Raw genomic sequence first — 14957 nt, 5'->3', positions numbered from 1 at the left:
GAGTCCCTGGTAATAGGCCCCCGGGGTGGCATAGTCGGTTATCTTGAGTCATGGTTCAAATGTAAGCGTAGGGAGAAAGGTTGTGGGGTTACCTAAGCATAGACCCTATCTAGTACTGCCACACTTTCTAAATATTGTTTCACCAATGAATCTTTTGTGGTCTTTCTTTGATGGTTATTTATTTCTTTCAGTAAGAACAGATCAGGGGTAATGGATAATGGGGGGGTGTTCTCTGTGCCTAGGATTAATTCCTAGCCTATTAATTCCTATTCGTATTTTTGAACTATTTCCATTGCTGTCTGTGATCCAACTCACCTTTTGTTTGCTTTATTTGTCTGGAATGATGTACCTTTATTAACGACTTTGAACTGTCATTCCTGTCCAAATCTGCATTTGGGTCTCACTCTGCACCTTCTCTGACAATACAGCAACTCTTTCCTGTCAGGTCTTCCTCTGAATTCAATTCGTCCACTGCAAATGATCCAAAATGCAGCTGCACAGCTTGTTTTCAACCTGCCTAAGTTCTCCCACACCACCCCACTGCTGCGTTCCCTCCACTAGCTTTCAGTAGCTCCACACATCAGATTCAAGACACTGATGCTTGCCTACAAAGCCAAGAATGGACCAGCACCATCTTACCTCAAAGATCTTATTACTCCTCGCACTGCACCTCGCTCCCTCCGATCCACTAGCACTGCCCAACTGGTCCCACCATCTCTCAGGACAAAAGGTATGTATTCATCCAGACTCTTCTCTCTTTTGGCACCGAGGTGGTGGAATGAACTTCCCCTAGATGTCTGTACAGCAGAGTCTCTGACTGTCTTCAAACGACATCTTAAAACCTAACTTTTCTGCTCTTATCTTTCCCTGTTTTTTTTTTTTTTTTTAATTTTTTTTTTTTACAAAATGTAAAAAAAGAAAATCCAATTTTAGGCTGATGGTATCCCAATAGATGATAAAAATTATAAAATAAAAAGTGGATGCTCACTAACTTCTTACTGCTTAACTATTATTCTTAAATATTGCTAAGATAAGGAATATAATGCCACTACATGATGCAGAAACACTAGTTCACTAGTTTGTTACCTCTGGGTTGGATTATTGTAATGCCTTACTGTCTGGATGTTTCAGTAGACGCACAAACAAGCTCCAGTTAGTCCAGAACACAGCTGCTAGAGTCATAACTAGAACCAGAAGATCTGAACATATCACTCCAATCTTATTCGCACTGCACTGGCTTCCAGTCAAATTTTACATTGATTATTAAATACCATTACTATTACTACTATAAAGCACTAAATGTTCTCACACCACAATACCTGAGCAACCTTTTGGTTTATGATCCTCCACACCTACTCTGAACCAATGCAGGCTATTTGTTGGTATCTTAAGTAGTAAAGTCTACAGGAGGGGACAGAGCTTTTTCTTACAAAGTTCCACAGTTATAGAACAGCCTTTCAATTAGTGTTCAGGACTCATACACAGTCTCACTGTTTAAGTCCAGACTAAAAACACAATTGTTTAGTCAAGCTTTCTATGTATAGTTTTTCTTAGGTAAAGTAAAGGAGCAGAAGGATCATGGGCATAGTGTTTGGTGAAGCAGGATGTTTGAAAGATGTCCAACCATACACACATACCTAATTCTCTCTCTCTCTGTCAAGCTAGACATGCTATTCCTGAGCTTCCAGTGTTCCTGACTGCTTCTTCTCTACAGACCTGCTAGTTTGATTTGTTTTCCAGAACACCCGCTTCTAGCTGGTTAACCCATTAGCATCGCTAGACTGGCTACCACTAGTGTTTACGTTCTCTTACATCAATCATCTCTGCTGTACTTGCTGCTCTCAACTGTCAGCTGTGTGTCTGCTTTTGAGTGCAGATGAGGACATGTTTGAGCTGCGCTCGGGGAATTTGGAGCCTGAGGCTGTGGAGAAGAAGATTTGCGATCTACAGGTGAAGCAGGCCCAGCTGCAACAACAGCTGGAATCATCCCAGACTGACGCTCAGCTGTCCCAAGTAAATTCAAATATTCCCACAACTTCAACTCCACGTGTTTCTCTGTCCAGGCCTAGTGTGCCTAGGTGTCATTCACTCTGGCAGCAGGGTACCACAGAGCCTGGGTGCAGCAGCAGCAGCAGAACACCAGTCCCTGGGTGAGGACCTCTCCCCCACCACTGCTGCACATTTTCAAGATATCTACCCGGAATGCCTCCGGGTCATGCTGTCAAGATCAGAAGGGGCATGGTATCAAGATCAGAAATTTCTTTGTTGGTTACTGGAATATTTTTTGAGTGTCCTAGGCTTTACCGTGCTGATGGCCTGCACCCCAGCAGATTTTGAGCAGTAGCCCTCTCGCACAACATCTTCAGGACACTGGTACCATGGACACTGGTGGTACCATCTGACTGGTAAGTCATAACTCAGATCTCAACTATGATAGATACTGTTTAACTCACCAGCCTGATACAAGTGCACCCTTGCACCCAAAGCACTTACTGTCAATGAAATGATCTCTGGTTATAATCTTGATGCACTCTGCCTTACCAAAACCTGGCTTAGACCAAATGACTACATTAGTCTGAATGAGTCTTCTGTCAGGATATCTATATGCATGAGCCACATCAGACTGGTCGTGGAAGTGGTGTTGCAACTATCTATAACAATTTTCTTACTGTTACTCAGAAAACAGGATCCAGGTTTAACTCATTTGAAGTGCTTGTCCTTAATGTTGCACACAGACATACATAACAAAAAATCCCTGCTATCACTTGCTCTGGTCACCGTATATAGACCCCAAGTGCCCTATGTTGGTTTTCTTAAAGAATTTACTCTCAAACCTATTGGTTAACTTTGATAAAGTGTTAATTGTAGGAGACTTTAACATTCACACAGACGATGCAATGATGCTTTAGGACTTGCATTTATGGATTTACTAATTCCTTTGGGATTAAACAAAACATCACTAGACCAACTCATCCCTTTAATCATATGCTAGGTTCAATTATCACATAGAGTAGATGTCACTGATATAGATATTCTACCTCAAAGTGATCAAATTTCTGACCATAAGCGGGAGACAATGAATGAATGTACACTCTCCCTGTAGAAGAGATTAGCTGTGTCTCACCGCTTTATTGATTCGGTAGAACTATTATTCTGACCACAGATTCACAATAATCTGCCAGATCTGTCTCAACTTCTTACTTCACCCCTAAACACAGATGATGTAGGTAAAGGGACTAACAGCATAGGCACTATCTTCACTAGCACAATAGACACTGTTGCCTCCATACGATTAAAAAAGTTTAGAGATAAAACACAAGGTACCAAGGTAAAATAGTCACACTTATTACCTCAAGAGCAACCTTGAGTAGCCTCGAGCGAAAGTGGAGTAAAAACTAAATTAGAAGTTTTTAGAATTGCGTATAAAGACAGTTTGTCCAGTTATAGACAGGCTTTAAAAGCTGGTAGGACCGAGCACCTAAGCAAACTGATAGAAAGCATCCAAAACAATCCCAGGTTCTTATTTAGTACAGTGGCTAGACTAACAAAACAATTGATAGTATCAGGGACAAAATTGTGGATGTTCAACCTCTGACAGCATATAACCCCAATATTATCATCCCTGCACTGGCTAAATTTAGAATTGATTACAAACTATTACTACTTACATACAAGGCTCTAAATGGTTTAGCTCCCATGTATCTAACCAGTCTTCTGATACGCTACAATCCACTATGCTCCATAAGATCACAAAAGTCTGGACTTCTTGTAGTTCCCAGAATAGCAAAGTCTACAAAAGGGGGTAGAGCATTTTCATATTTAACTCCTAAACTTTGCAATAGCCTTCCTGACAGTGTTCAGGGCTCAGACAGTCTTCCAGTTTAACCGTAGATTAGACCCCTCTTTAGCCTGGCATATACATAATACATCCCATAACCTTGTGCTCCACTACATCTGATCAAATGCACATTATCATCTAGTACTTACTAATATTATGAACAGCAGCTACGCTATGCTTTCCACTTGTTTCCCTTTTTCTACCCATCCAGAGGCATCTAGAGACAGCCAGTACTGTGCCAGCTCCAGTAGACCTTCAGTAAGAAGAGACCAACCCTATGGGTATTCAAGGCAATGATAGTAAGCCTATGTGGACTTTGAGGATGACAAAACCTCCTAATTAATACAAGCAACAACATTTTAAAAATGCTGTGTCTAAATCACACAAATCTAACTGACTTTATATGACTGTAGAAGGGACACTGTACATAATCACACTCTCCAGTGTCACCCAAATGGGGATGGGTTCCATTTTTGAGACTGCTTCCTCTCAAGGTTTCTTCCTCATACCATCTAAGAGCTTTTCCTTGCCACAGGCTTGCTCAGTAGGAATGATTTTGTCTAACATTAATCTGTTTTTAAACTGAATTGAATTGAATCGAATTGAATTGAATTCCCTCCCTGAACCGCCACCTTATTGTGGTAGAGGGGTTTGAGTACCCAAATGAGCCTAGGAGCCATGTTGTCGGGGCCAAGTGCACCTGGTAAGGTCTCCCAAGGCAAATGGGTCCTAGGTGATGGGTCAGACTAAGAGCGGTTCAAATCCCCTCATGGGGGGGAAAAAAAAACAAAAAACCAAGGACCATTACTGGGGCCCCAACCTGGAGCCAGGCCTGGGGCTGGGACATGCAGGCGAGCGCCTGGTGGCCAAGTCTGTGCCTATGGGACTCAGCCGGGCACAGCCTGAAAGAGCGACGTAGGCCCGTTTTCCCGTAGGTCCACCACCCGCAGGAAGGAGCATAAGGGGCTGGTTCAATGTGTTTTGGGTAGCCGTCATGGCCGGGGGCCTAGACAACCCAAACCCTGGTTAAAGACTCTGGCTCTTGGGACATGGAATGTCACCTCACTGGGGGGAAGGAGCCTGAGCTGGTGGGGGAGGCTGAGCGGTACCGGCTAAGGATAGTCGGGCTTGCCTCCATGCACAGCCTGAGCTCTGGAACCCAACTCCTTGAGAGAGGTTGGACCCTCTACTACTCTGGAGTGCCTCATGGTGAGAGGCGGTGGGCTGGGGTGGGCTTGCTTATAGTCCCCCAGCTCAGTTGCCATGCGTTGGAGTTTTCCTCGGTAAACGAGAGGGTGGTTTCCCTGCGCCTTCAGGTGGGGGATAGGGGTCTCACTGTTTCAGCTTACAGGCTGAACAGCAGTGTGGAGTACCCAACCTTCTTGGAGACCCTACGAGGCCTGCTGGAAGGTGCCCCGACTGGGGACTCCATGGTGTTCTGTTATTGGACTTCTGTGCTAGTCACAGTTTGTCCATATTGAACACCATGTTCAAGCATAAGGGTGCCCATCAGTACGCATAGTACCAGGATACCTTAGGCCAGAGGTCAATGATCAACTTTGTGATCGTGTCATCTGACCTTCGGCCATATGTCTTGGACACTCGGGTGAAGAGAGGGGCTGAGCTGTCAACTGATCACCACCTGGTGGTGAGTTGGATCTGCTTGCGGAGGAGGATGCCGGACAGACTTGGCAGACCCAAATGTATTGTCTGGCTGAACCCTCTGTTATGGAGGTCTTCAACTCCCACCTCCGGGAGGGTTTCGACAAGATTCCAAGGGAGGTTGGGGATATTGAGTCCGAGTGGACCATGTTCTCCTCCTCCATTGTTGACGCAGCTATCAGGAGCTGTGGCCGTAAGGTCTCTGGTGCCTGTCATAGCGTCAATCCCGAACCCAGTGGTGGACTCTGGAAGTAAGGGATGCTGTCAAGCTGAAGAAAGAGTCCTATTGAGCCTAGTTGGCTCGTGGGACCCCGGAGGCAGCTGATGAGTACTGGCAGGCCAAGCGAGCTGCAGCCCGGGAGGTTGTGGAAGCAAAAACCCGGGTCTGGGAGAAGTTTGGTGAGGCCATGGAGAAGGACTATCGGTCAGCCTCAGGGAAATTCTGGCAGACCATCCGGCACCTCACAAGGGGTAAGCATCTCTCTGCCAACACTGTTTATGGTGCAGGTGGAGAGTTGCTGACCATGACTGGGGATATTGTCGGAAGGTGGAAGGAATACTTCGAGGATCTCCTCAATCCTACTGACTTCTGTAGAGGAAGAAGAGGCTGAGGACCCAGAGGTAGATTCATCCATTACCCAAGCTGAAGTCACTGAGGTAGTCCAGCAGCTCCTTGGTGGCAAGGCACTGGGAGTGGATGAGAGTCGCCCTGAGTACCTTAAGTCTCTGGATGTTGTGGGGCTGTCTTGGCTGACACATCTCTGCAACATAGCATGGCAGTCAGAGACAGTGCCTCTGGACTGGGCGACCAGGGTGGTGGTCCCTCTTTTTAAGAAGGGGGATCGGAGAGTGTGTTCCAACTACAGGGGGATCACACTCCTCAGCATCCCAGGGAAAGCCTATTCCAGGGATCTGGAGAGGAGAGTCCGACCTTTAGTCAAACCTCGGGTTCAGGAGGAACAATGTGGTTTTCGTCCTAGTCATGGGACACTGGACCACCGCTATACCCTTCACAGGGTGCTTGAGGGTTCATGGGAGATTGCCCAACCAGTCCACATGTGTTTTGTTGACTTGGAGAAGGCATTCGACCGTGTCCCTCGTGGCATTCTGTGGGAGGTGTTCTGGGAGTATCGGGTCCGTGGCCCTCTGTTAAGGGCTGTTCGGTCTCTGTATGACTGGAGCAGGAGCTTGGTTTGCATTGCCAGCTGTAATTCAGATCTGTTCCCAGTGCACTTTGGACTCCGGCAGGACTGTCCTTTGTCACCGGTTCTGTTCATTATTTTTATGGACAGAATTTCTAGGCACAGCCAGGTGGCGGAGGGAGTCCAGATTTGGGTATCATAGGATTTCACCTCTGCTTTTTGCAGATGATGTCCTGTTGGCTCCTTCGAGCCAGGGCTTACAGTGTGTGCTGGGGTAGTTTGCAGCCGAGTGCAAAGCGGCTGGGATGAGGATCAGCACCTCCAAATCCGTGGCCATGGTTCTCGCCCGGAAAAAGGTGGTTTGTCCCCTCCACGTTGGAGGGGTGTTCCTCTCTCAAGTGGAGGAGTTTAAGTATCCCTGGGTTTTGTTTACAAGTGAGGGAAGGATGGAGCATGAGATTGACAGACGGATTGGTGCAGCGGTAGCAGCAATGTGGTCTATGTACTTGTCTGTTGTGGTGAAGAAGGAGCTGAGCCGAAAGGTGAAGCTCTCGATTTACCAGTCAATCTACGTTCCTACTCTTACTTATGGTCATGAGCTTTGGGTCATGACCGAAAGGACAAGATCCTGGATACAGGCGGCCAAAATGAGTTTCCTTCGTAAGGTGGCAGGGTGTTCCCTTAGAGATAGGGTAAGGAGCTCTGTCACCCGGGAGGAGCTCGGAGTAGAGCCACATTGAAAGGGGCCAGTTGAGGTGGCTTGGGCATCTGTTTCGGATGCCTCCTGGACGTCTCCTAGGGGAAGTGTTCCGGGCATGCCCCACCGGGAAGAGACCCCGGGGAAGACCCAGGACACACTGGAGGGATTATGTCTCTCGGCTGACCTGGGAACACCTTGGAATTCCCCCGGAAGAGTTGGAGGAAGTGGCTAGGGAGAGAGAAGTCTGGGCATCCCTGTTTAGACTGCTGTCCCTGCGACCCGGCTACGGATAAGCGGGAGACGAATGAATGAATGAATGAATGAATGAATGAATGAATGAATGAATGTCACACAGATGAGGATGCGGTTCCCTTTACAGTCTGATTAATGTCTCTTAAGGTTTCTTCTTCCTTCTTTCTATCAATACTTTTTGTGATAGTCCTCTCATGTCTGTCTCCCCCCCCAGCCCCCCCAACACCCCCAACACACACACACAGTTACGGTTCTACAGCTACATACAATGACAAACAATATACTACAGTCCACTGTGGTTTTCCGCTTATACTGTGTTGTATTGTACATTTGTGTTGGGGTAAAATATTAATAAAATATCAGCAACAATAACTATTATTATTATTATTATTATTATTATTATTATTATAAAAAATGTAAATAAGTGTTTCCTCTAATGAGTATAAGGCTTTTCAAAGTCAGCTTTCTATGAAAGTCTATTTCTATTTCAAATAAAACCTAATAAAAAAAACTTTTTTGGGATTACAATTTTGCATTACAATTAACATGGTTCTATCATGTTCATAGGTGTGAACATGCATCAAATATCCAACATAAAACCAGTATTATCATGTGATAATCATAACTTCATGAAACTTCATAATTATTTCAAGATACTATGTAATTAATTCAAAACAAGCTTTTTCTCCTCAGATATAATCACCTGCTTAGTACATAAGTTTAATAACTGATCTTCAGACTTATTCTTTTGTTCAAGCAATTGTATTCCTTATTTTATCTATTTATCCATTTAAATTAACTCAATTCTGTATCATTTTCAGGTCAAAACATCCCAAAGTCCATATTATTCAGAGTGTTTTCAGTTTCTCTCTTTCTAACACTGTAACAGTAGAACAGTTATATTCAGCTTTACTTACATTGCTTTTCTGGATGCTGCAATCACAGGCATCATCTTCAGAACAACAGTTTCTGTTATCTTCTCTGTACTGAAATATTTACTTAGGTCAAATTCTTCCAGCTCCTGTGCTGAGGTCAGTAACACAAACACCAGAGCAGACCACTGTGAAGAAGAGAGGTCACTTTGTTTTCCAGATTTCAGGTAGAGTTGGAATTCCTCCACTAGAGAATTATCACCCAGTTCATTCAGACAGTGGAACAGAATGATGGACATCTCTGTGGGAAGATCTTCATTGATCATCATCTTAATGTACTTAACTGTTTCCTTTATGCTCTGAAAGCTACTTCCTGTCTGTGTATGTACTAAAGTATGTAAGAGTTTCTGATTGGACTCCATTGAGAGACCCAAAAGAAAGCGAAGGAAAAGATCCAGATGTCCAGTCTGAGTTTCTAAAGTCTGATCTACAGCACTCTTGTGTACATCGGAGATTGTAATTTCTGCTTGTTCCTGTTCAGAGACCTGATTCTGTATAAGAACATTTCTCTTCTCCTTCATGAAGGTCAGGTGCACATACAGAGCTGCGAGATGCTCCTGAATGCTCAGATGAACAAAGCAGTACACTTTACTCTGGTGAAGCCCAAACTCCTCTCTGAAGATCTGTGTACACACACCTGAGTACACTGCTGCTTCTCTCACATCAATGCCACACTCTCTCAGATCTTCCTCATAGAAGATCAGGTTCCCTTTCTTCAGCTGCTGAAAAGCCAGTTGTCCCAGTTTAAGAAGCATTTCTTCATCACTCTCCTGCTTCTTGGAGAATTTTTCTCTTATGATGTTTGTCTGAATGATGAAGTGTGTGTACATTTGAGTCAGAGTCTTGGGGATCTCTCCACTCTCTGCTTCACCCAACATTCTCTCTAGAACAGTGGCTGAAATCCAGCAGAACACTGGGATGTGGCACATGATGTAGAGACTTCTTAATGACTTCAGGTGTGTGATGATGTTATTGGCCAGGCTCTGGTCACTGATTCTCTTCCTGAAGTACTCCTCCTTCTGAGGGTCATTGAACCCTCGTACCTCTGTGACTCGATGCACACACTCAGAGGGGATTTGATCAGCTGCTGCTGGTCGGGAGGTGATCCAGATGAGAGCAGAGGGAAGCAGATTCCCTTTGATCAGGTTTATCAGCAGCTCCTGCACTGATGCTGATTCAGTTACATCACACACTCTCACTGTGTTCTGGAAATCTAGAGGAAAACGACACTCGTCCAATCCGTCAAAAATGAACAGAACCTTTTCCAAACTGGACATTTCTGTTTCTTTTGTTTTCTTAAAACAGACATGAAGGAGCTCCATCAGACTCAGTTTCTGGTCCTTCATCAAATTCAGCTCTCTGAAAGGAAGTGGAAATATGAGGTGGACGTCCTGATTGGCTTTCCCTTCAGCCCAGTCCAGAATGAACTTCTGCACAGAGACTGTTTTTCCGATGCCAGCGACTCCCTTTGTCAGCACAGATCTGATGGGTTTGTCTTGTTCAGATAAAGGCTTAAAGATGTCATTGCATTTGATTGGTGTTTCCTCTGTTGTTCTCCTGGACGCTGCCTCCATCTGTCTCACCTCATGTTCATTATTGACTTCTCCACTGTCTCCCTCTGTGATGTAGAGCTCTGTGTAGATCTCATTCAGGAGGGTTTGGGTTCCCAGGTTTATTATCACTCCATTCAAACACTGAAACTTCATCAGATTTAATCTGAACCTTTTCTGGAATTCATTTACAGCAGCAGATTCTGGGTGGTTCCTGTGATATGGTGAAGCAGGAAGATGTGGTGAGACATGGGCTTCAATTATTAGACTTTAAGATCACTTTTTTCTGACTGGTTACCACAGATAGTTCTTTATGATGTTCTCACTATGTGTTTGTCTTCATCTACTGTATGTTTTCTATAATCTAATCACTCTGTAGTTAATAACAGTTTAATAAAAGAAGTTTATAATATCAGTGTCAGTGTCAGTCATGTTGGTTTTGATCTTACCCTGTAATCATCATTTCTGTTCTGTCTCCTGCCTCCTGTAGAACACTGAACAAAAATTGTAGTTGATCATTTATCAATTAACCTCTGTATTCTAGTCATAAACCTTAATTTTACACAGTAAATAACATGTGATTAAGGAACATTATGAACCAGAAGAAAAAACTCTGGTCCTATGTTACTTCTAATTATTCTAGATTTATTTCTGCATGGCTGTGTGTGAGGTGACTGAATCCATCACTGAATGAACAGGTAAAGTGTTCTAAACAGACAGAAATAAAGATACAGTTTTTCAGAAATCTTGTCAGAAAGGTTCACAGGTATAAAATCCCTAACTATAGCCAGTATAATACTACAGCCTGGATGTGACACCAGTGCATCACACATAGGGGCAATTTATGTTCACCAGTCCACCTACTGGCATGTGTTTGGGAGGTGGGAGGAAATAATAAAATAACAAAAACACATTTCTGTAGCAACCACAGTGATTTGTTTAGTGTTTGCACATAAACATAGTATTACAAGCAGAAACAGAAACAAAAATATCTTTATTAGAATTGGAAATGTGATCTTTTAATGCTCGAACATTTAATAAAAAAATTCAGAACATTTTCTGATGTAAATGGCTTTTAAGCAACTGGCATGTGGCAGAACAGTTTTGGCGATAAAACATGACATTTGGTAGTCTTGTGTATTTTTTCCTGCTTTTTCAATATTTCAATTTAAACTGGCTATTATTTTTAATGTATGAATACATGTAATTAAGATATATTTATATTATTGATGCTAAATGAAATACCCAGAGACAATTTCTTTTTAAGAAATTATGTACACTTCCAACAGTATTAAAATTGCATCTTTTAACATTTAAAGCGTCATATCACTTTTAAAATACAGAACATTTTCAAGATGTAAAAGAAATTACTAACACCTTAGTTCTTTGTTGTTAACTTCAGAAACTATGATAATACGAAGATATAACATTTAAAGTTTACAAATGATGGTTTAGTTCGTAAAAAAAAAAGTGGTTTTCTCAGTGTCAAAGTTTAATGGGTCACATACTTAGACTCTCAGCAACCGCTAATTTTTACATTTTTATCACAAAATTTCATCATTTTAAAAAGGAAAGTTTGGAGTTTTTAATAATATATAATATATACAGCTTTTACTGGTTTTTGAAAGAATGAGGTTAACTTTAATTATACTGAAGTTTATTTTTGGCATTGGAAGAAGCGGCAAACAGGATTCAAAAGCCCATTCTCTTTTCTGATTATGCAAATAATTGAAATTTGCATGAATCAACAAACTGCAAATCACCCTTTAAGTGTGACTTTAGTGACATTAACAGTGAGGAGCCGTTACCTTTGTAGAAGTGAGAAGTCTTCATCTTTAAACATTGGAGGAGGATCCAAAGACTGATTAGTCTTCATGGAGATACAGCTGGGTGCTGGTGATTCTGATCTCTTTCCCTGGAGTTTACTGCACAATATTATACACAGTCCTTTGCTCATTTATATACACACTTTAATGTTTTTAAATCACTTTAATTTAAAATAGCCTTAATTTTACTTACAATGAAAAAATTGGACATTTGGTGACTGGTAGATTTAATATTAAAAATGTTAATTTTAAATTAATCCAATTACATGTTCTCAGCAAATAATTTAGAAATGAATATTTAATGGTGAGAACACAAGGACGTTGTAGGTTACCAATTTTTTGAGGGTGGAGAAACATCTGCGTCCAGATCAGGAGTCTTCATCTCTGAATATTAGTAAAGTTTGCACAAGCACACAGCTGAGTCTAGAAGAGGAATGAATCGCACTCCTAGAAAAAAAACCCAACAAAACAAAAAACAAATGTGCAGTTAAAAGTTTACACAAAACATTTCACATTGTTAGAATTTTTCCTCAAGGAAAAAAAGAAAGTTTATGTTCCTCTAATTTCAAAACCAACAGTGTATTTTAAATTCAAATTAATGTATAAAAAAGTAAGAAGAACAAAAATCCTTTGTTTACTGTACTGAATGATCAGCCTGCACACAGGGACTGACCTCTCACATTCTCACTAAATCATTTACTCATTCATTTTCGGTGCTTTATCCTGAATACAGTCACAGTGAATCTCGAGCCAATCCTAAAAACACACACACAAACACACACACGCCCTGTGATTGTGTATTTTAAATTCAGCTGCAGAAGTATTTCTGTTTTTGTGATGGTTTTTAAAAGAGTCCGGAGCCCTGCATAAGTCCATACAACCAATTATCTTCACAAAGTGTCTCACACATACAACGCATGAGATACAACCAGCCTGATAAATGCCCTAATCTGACCAACTGAATCAATATTAAATCTGTCTTTATTAAAATCATCTTGTGGAAAGAAACTGAAAATAAATATTTTGGGGGAAGAAAGAGCTACTCTCAAGAGCTTCTACTCCAGTTGGCTTGACTGAGCTTATCACAAAATATTGATGAATTCACTGGGGGAAAAAAAGTCTGCTAAACATTAAGCAGCTTAAAACTGGGAAGATACCATTGGGCTGCTCTCTGCTTCTCCTTATTACATGCCTAATAAATGAAGCCCCACCTCCATGAGCTCACATGTGTGTTGTGATTGGGCAGTACTGAGTTCTATTAGAGTCTACCTCTTTGTCTCTGTATTGCTTTGACATAGTTTATTTGCTTTTCTAAATAGTGTGAATTTGACCCATCTGATTTTACTCTCTACAACATCTGTATAGGTTATAGACACACCAGAACTGCTTCTAGATACACTATATTGCCAAAAGTATTCGCTCACCCATCCAAATAATCAGAATCAGGTGTTCCAATCACTTCCATGGCCACAGGTGTATAAAATCAAGCACCTAGGCATGCAGACTGTTTTTACAAACATTTGTGAAAGAATGGGTCGCTCTCAGGAGCTCAGTGAATTCCAGCGTGGAACTGTGATAGGATGCCACCTGTGCAACAAATCCAGTCGTGAAATTTCCTCGCTCCTAAATATTCCACAGTCAACTGTCAGCTGTATTATAAGAACGTGGAAGTGTTTCCGAACGACAGCAACTCAGCCACGAAGTGGTAGGCCACGTAAACTGACGGAGCGGGGTCAGCGGATGCTGAGGCGCATAGTGCGAAGAGGTCGCCAACTTTCTGCAGAGTCAATCGCTACAGACCTCCAAACTTCATGTGGCCTTCAGATTATCTCAAGAACAGTGCGCAGAGAGCTTCATGGAATGGGTTTCCATGGCCGAGCAGCTGCATCCAAGCCATACATCACCAAGTGCAATGCAAAGCGTCGGATGCAGTGGTGTAAAGCATGCCGCCACTGGACTCTAGAGCAGTGGAGACGCGTTCTCTGGAGTGACGAATCGCGCTTCTCCATCTGGCAATCTGATGGACGAGTCTGGGTTTGGCGGTTGCCAGGAGAACGGTACTTGTCTGACTGCATTGTGCCAAGTGTAAAGTTTGGTGGAGGGGGGATTATGGTGTGGGGTTGTTTTTCAGGAGCTGGGCTTGGCCCCTTAGTTCCAGTGAAAGGAACTCTGAATGCTTCAGCATACCAAGACATTTTGGACAATTCCATGCTCCCAACTTTGTGGGAACAGACAAAGTCTGGTGTGGATGAACTGGACTGGCCTGCACAGAGTCCTGACCTCAACCCGATAGAACACCTTTGGGATGAATCAGAGCGGAGACTGAGAGCCAGACCTTCTCGTCCAACATCAGTGTGTGACCTCACAAATGCACTTCTGGAAGAATGGTCAAAAATTCCCATAAACACACTCCTAAACCTTGTGGACAGCCTTCCCAGAAGAGTTGAAGCTGTTATAGCTGCAAAGGGTGGACCAACGTCATATTGAACCCTATGGATTAGGAATGGGATGTCATTTAAGTTCATATGCGAGTCAAGGCAGGTGAGCAAATACCTTTGGCAATATAGTGTGTATATATATATATGAGACCACTGCCCAATCTCCAGATTTGAACCCTATTGAAAACCTCTGGAATGTCATCAAGAGGAAGATGGATGGTCACAAACCATCAAGTAAAGCTGTCTGCTTTTTTGCAAAAAGAGTGGTATAAAGTTCCCCAACAGCAATGTGTTTACAAATTATTTGCATTTTGCTTTATTTGAGTTGTTAAAGCTCTGCAAATACTGCATGATCTTGGGTTATTTTGATGTGTTGTCAAATATACACTCTAAATAACAATAGTTATATTTTGAATTTAGGATAAAAATGAAACAAAACTGTTCATCTCGCCAATACATGCACCTGTAGGAAAAAAACATAAGAAACTGATTATTTTGCAGTAGTCTCTTATTTTTTTTTCAGAGCTGTATGTATATACATATGCAAGGGTGTAACTATGGTTTGAGAAGGGGGGGTCACAAAATGGGGGAAAATGTTTTTGATTTGAATCCTGTTT

The 14957-nt window shown here is 42.4% G+C and overlaps 1 protein-coding gene across 9 annotated transcripts in view; it reads right to left on the bottom strand.

Annotated features, from left to right (window-relative positions):
* LOC131370162 (NACHT, LRR and PYD domains-containing protein 12-like) overlaps positions 1-14957 on the bottom strand; it is a 404348-nt gene that overhangs the window by 355831 nt on the left and 33560 nt on the right. For 7 of the 9 annotated variants that reach the window (XM_058417310.1, XM_058417314.1, XM_058417311.1 and 4 more), the window contains exons 2-5: positions 12235-12349; positions 11885-12001; positions 10526-10570; positions 8512-10290 (exon numbers count right to left, since the gene is read on the bottom strand). The exons of 1 other annotated variant lie outside the window; for it this stretch is intronic. In XM_058417310.1, the coding sequence (XP_058273293.1) occupies positions 8512-10290; positions 10526-10570; positions 11885-12001; positions 12235-12284 (1991 nt within the window). In that variant the 5' untranslated portion in view covers positions 12285-12349. Of the gene's footprint in view, positions 1-8511; positions 10291-10525; positions 10571-11884; positions 12002-12234; positions 12350-12575; positions 12659-14957 lie in introns of all 9 variants that reach the window. One more of the 9 variants, XM_058417308.1, reaches the window with a different exon arrangement.

Source organism: Hemibagrus wyckioides, linkage group LG19 (genome assembly GCF_019097595.1).
Source record: "Hemibagrus wyckioides isolate EC202008001 linkage group LG19, SWU_Hwy_1.0, whole genome shotgun sequence".
NCBI lineage: Eukaryota > Metazoa > Chordata > Actinopteri > Siluriformes > Bagridae > Hemibagrus > Hemibagrus wyckioides.
This window is presented reverse-complemented; position numbering and strand designations above follow the sequence as displayed.